General features: G+C 49.9%; 1 protein-coding gene across 1 annotated transcript; it reads right to left on the reverse strand.

The window, feature by feature from the left end:
* Positions 1–1373: 1373 nt before the first annotated feature.
* Positions 1374–2398, reverse strand: LOC124030355 (adiponectin receptor protein 2-like). The gene is made up of 3 exons (XM_046341731.1): positions 2182–2398; positions 1626–1811; positions 1374–1422 (listed from the first exon to the last, which is right to left on the reverse strand). Exons 1-3 carry the CDS (start codon positions 2337–2339, stop codon positions 1374–1376), a joined length of 393 nt encoding a protein of 130 aa, XP_046197687.1. The 5' UTR covers positions 2340–2398.
* Between the last annotated feature and the right edge of the window lie 413 nt (positions 2399–2811).

Raw genomic sequence — 2811 nt, forward strand, 5'->3', positions numbered from 1 at the left:
GGGGTTAATATAGACAGACAGACAGGGGTTAATATAGACAGACAGACAGGGGTTAATATAAACAGACAGACAGGGGTTAATATAAACAGACAGACAGGGGTTAATATAAACAGACAGACAGGGTTAATATAAACAGACAGACAGGGGTTAATATAGACAGACAGACAGGGGTTAATATAAACAGACAGACAGGGGTTAATATAGACAGACAGGTTTGTTCACACCTGACAAGGAACTGTACTCTCACTGATCTCTTTCTGTTGATTTCACTGATGTTACATAAGGCCTCGCTACACCTGACTGAACACTATTTCCAGAGAGACAGAGGAAGACAAAGAGGAAAGAGAGCGAGAGATAAGAATAGAGATAGAGGAATAGAGAGATGGAGAGAGGAATAGAGATGGAGAGAGAGGAATAGAGCGAGAGATAAAGGAATAGAGAGATAGAGGAATAGAGAGATAGAGGAATAGAGAGATGGAGAGAGAGGAATAGAGAGATGGAGAGGAGGAATAGAGATGGAGATAAAGGAATAGAGATGGAGATAAAGGAATAGAGAGATAGAGGAATAGAGATGGAGAGAGGAATAGAGAGATGGAGAGAGAGGAATAGAGAGATAGAGAGAGGAATAGAGAGATAGAGAGAGGAATAGAGAGAGGAATAGAGATAGAGGAATAGAGATGGAGAGAGAGGAATAGAGATAGATGGAATGACCCTCCTGTCCTACCCTGCCTGGCAGCCACCTCGTCTTAACAGACACTGGGTCCCTGAGTCTGGCACCAGGCCGCTGGACCTAACGACCCCATAAACGTCACAGAGGACTGATGAGCACCAGTTTAACGGGCTCCATAAAACACACAGAGGAGGGAGAAGGTCTGTGGGGGGGGAGGGAGGGGAGGGAAGAGAGGGAGAGGGGAGTCTGTGAGAGGGAGAGAGTTTGTGTGGGGGAGGGGAGGAAGAGAGGGAGAGAGTCTGTGGGGGAGGGGAGGAAGAGGGAGAGGGTATGTGTGGGGAGGGGAGGAAGAGGGAGAGGGTATGTGTGGGGAGGAGGAGGAAGAGAGGGAGAGAGTCTGTGTGGGGGAGGGAGGAAGAGAGGGGGAGGAGGGAGAGGGTCTGTGTGGAGGAGGGGAGGAAGAGGGAGGAGGGAGAGGGTCTGTGTGTGTAGGGGGAGGGGAGGAAGAGAGGGAGAGGGTCTGTGTGTCTGTGTGGGGGAGGGTCTGTGTGTCTGTGTGGGGGAGGGAGGAAGAGAGGGAAGAGGGAGAGGGTATGTGTGGGAGGAGGAAAGACAGCCAGCTTGAGGGCAGCCTGGCACGTGGAAGGGAGATGAGGAGGAGCAAGAGGGAGGAGATCCCAGTCTTGGCTCATTGTTTTAGGGCCTAGTGAGGCCCTGCTGGGCCCTCTACTGGCAGGAGACCCAGCAGGAGACTGAGGGAGGAGGGAGAGAGAGAGGTGAGGAATTCACCAGAGCTACAGCTAGCTATGTTAATAGAATACTTTGGGCAGGGGAGTAGAGACTGATACACAAAACCAAGATGGAAACATAGATGAAACTGAAAGGATCTGAGAAAACATTCATTCACACAGTTTGGATTCCAAAACAAAAAGGGCACATAGACCCAGTGACTGACCTGCTCTGGCCGCGGTACTGTGGCTTAGCGAAGAAGTCACACTGTGAGACGATGATGGCAGAGACTCCTAGTATACAGACTACTACCAGGTAGATTAACCTGGGGTTGGGAGAGCAGTAGAGCGAGTAGTAGAGCCATGGAACAAAGGAGCCCATGATCAGGAAGGCTATGCCAGAGTAGTCCAGTCTGGAGAGAGAGACAGACAGATGAATGATCTGGATCAGAGAAACTAAGTGTTAATCAATCATTCCTTTTCCAAAGTAACGCTTAGGGAACATCTACATTGTGACGTCATGCCAATAAAGCTATTTTTGAAATATTTTGTTTTTATATATATATATATATATATATAGAGAGAGAGACAGAGAGAGAGACCAAGGTTAGACCACTGACTAAACATCTGTTCCATCAACTGCTTCAACCAACGGAATAGTCCCAAAGTGCAAAGACAAAGTCTACCCCCCCAAATCAAGTATTTGGCACTGGTTCTACTATCAACACGTGTGGTGCAGTCAGGAGTCAGGTGCACGAAAGGCAAACGTAACCAAGGTCTTACTTGGAGAAGACACGAGAGACGCCCTCAGAGTGGCAGTAGACGGTGTGGAAGAGCCAAGAGAAGGACAGACACAGGATGGCCCCGATGAAGAAGATACCGATCACTATCTTCTCCTGGAACGGGGCAGCAAAGTACATGTTGGAACGAAACATATACATGATGCCCAGGCACAGGAAGAACAGACAGCCTGGAGGAAGGAGAGAGAGGGAAGGGGAGAGAGATGAGATGGAGGGAGGGAGGGAAGGGGAGAGAGATGAGATGGAGGGAGGGAGGGAAGGGGAGAGAGATGAGATGGAGGGAGGGAGGGAAGGGGAGAAGATGAGATGGAGGGAGGGAGGGAAGGGAGAGAGATGAGATGGAGGGAGGGAGGGAAGGGAGAGAGATGAGATGGAGGGAGGGAGGGAAGGGGAGAGAGATGAGATGGAGGGAGGGAGGGAAAGGGAGAGATGAGATGGAGGGAGGGAAGGAGAGGATGAGATGGAGGGAAGGGGGAGAGAGATGAGATGGAGGGAGGGAGGGAGGGAAGAGATGAGATGGAGGGAAGGGGAGAGAGAGATGAGATGGAGGAAAGGGAGAGAGAGAGTCAGTCTGATCTATCAGTTGAATACATACTGAATCCTAGCCAGCTCA

This window comes from Oncorhynchus gorbuscha, unplaced genomic scaffold (assembly GCF_021184085.1).
Source record: "Oncorhynchus gorbuscha isolate QuinsamMale2020 ecotype Even-year unplaced genomic scaffold, OgorEven_v1.0 Un_scaffold_10807, whole genome shotgun sequence".
Classification (NCBI taxonomy): Eukaryota; Metazoa; Chordata; class Actinopteri; order Salmoniformes; family Salmonidae; genus Oncorhynchus; species Oncorhynchus gorbuscha.

What these genes read in the sequence shown, in the direction of transcription:
- LOC124030355 (XM_046341731.1), bottom strand. Translation starts at nt 2,339, where the DNA reads ATGTATATGTTTCGTTCCAACATGTACTTTGCTGCCCCGTTCCAGGAG. An exon ending in GTCTCTCGTGTCTTCTCCAA is followed by an intron (nt 1,812 to 2,181) that starts GTAAGACCTTGG and finishes CTCTCTCTCCAG; the next exon opens with ACTGGACTACTCTGGCATAG. An exon ending in CAGTACCGCGGCCAGAGCAG is followed by an intron (nt 1,423 to 1,625) that starts GTCAGTCACTGG and finishes CTCCTCCCTCAG; the next exon opens with TCTCCTGCTGGGTCTCCTGC.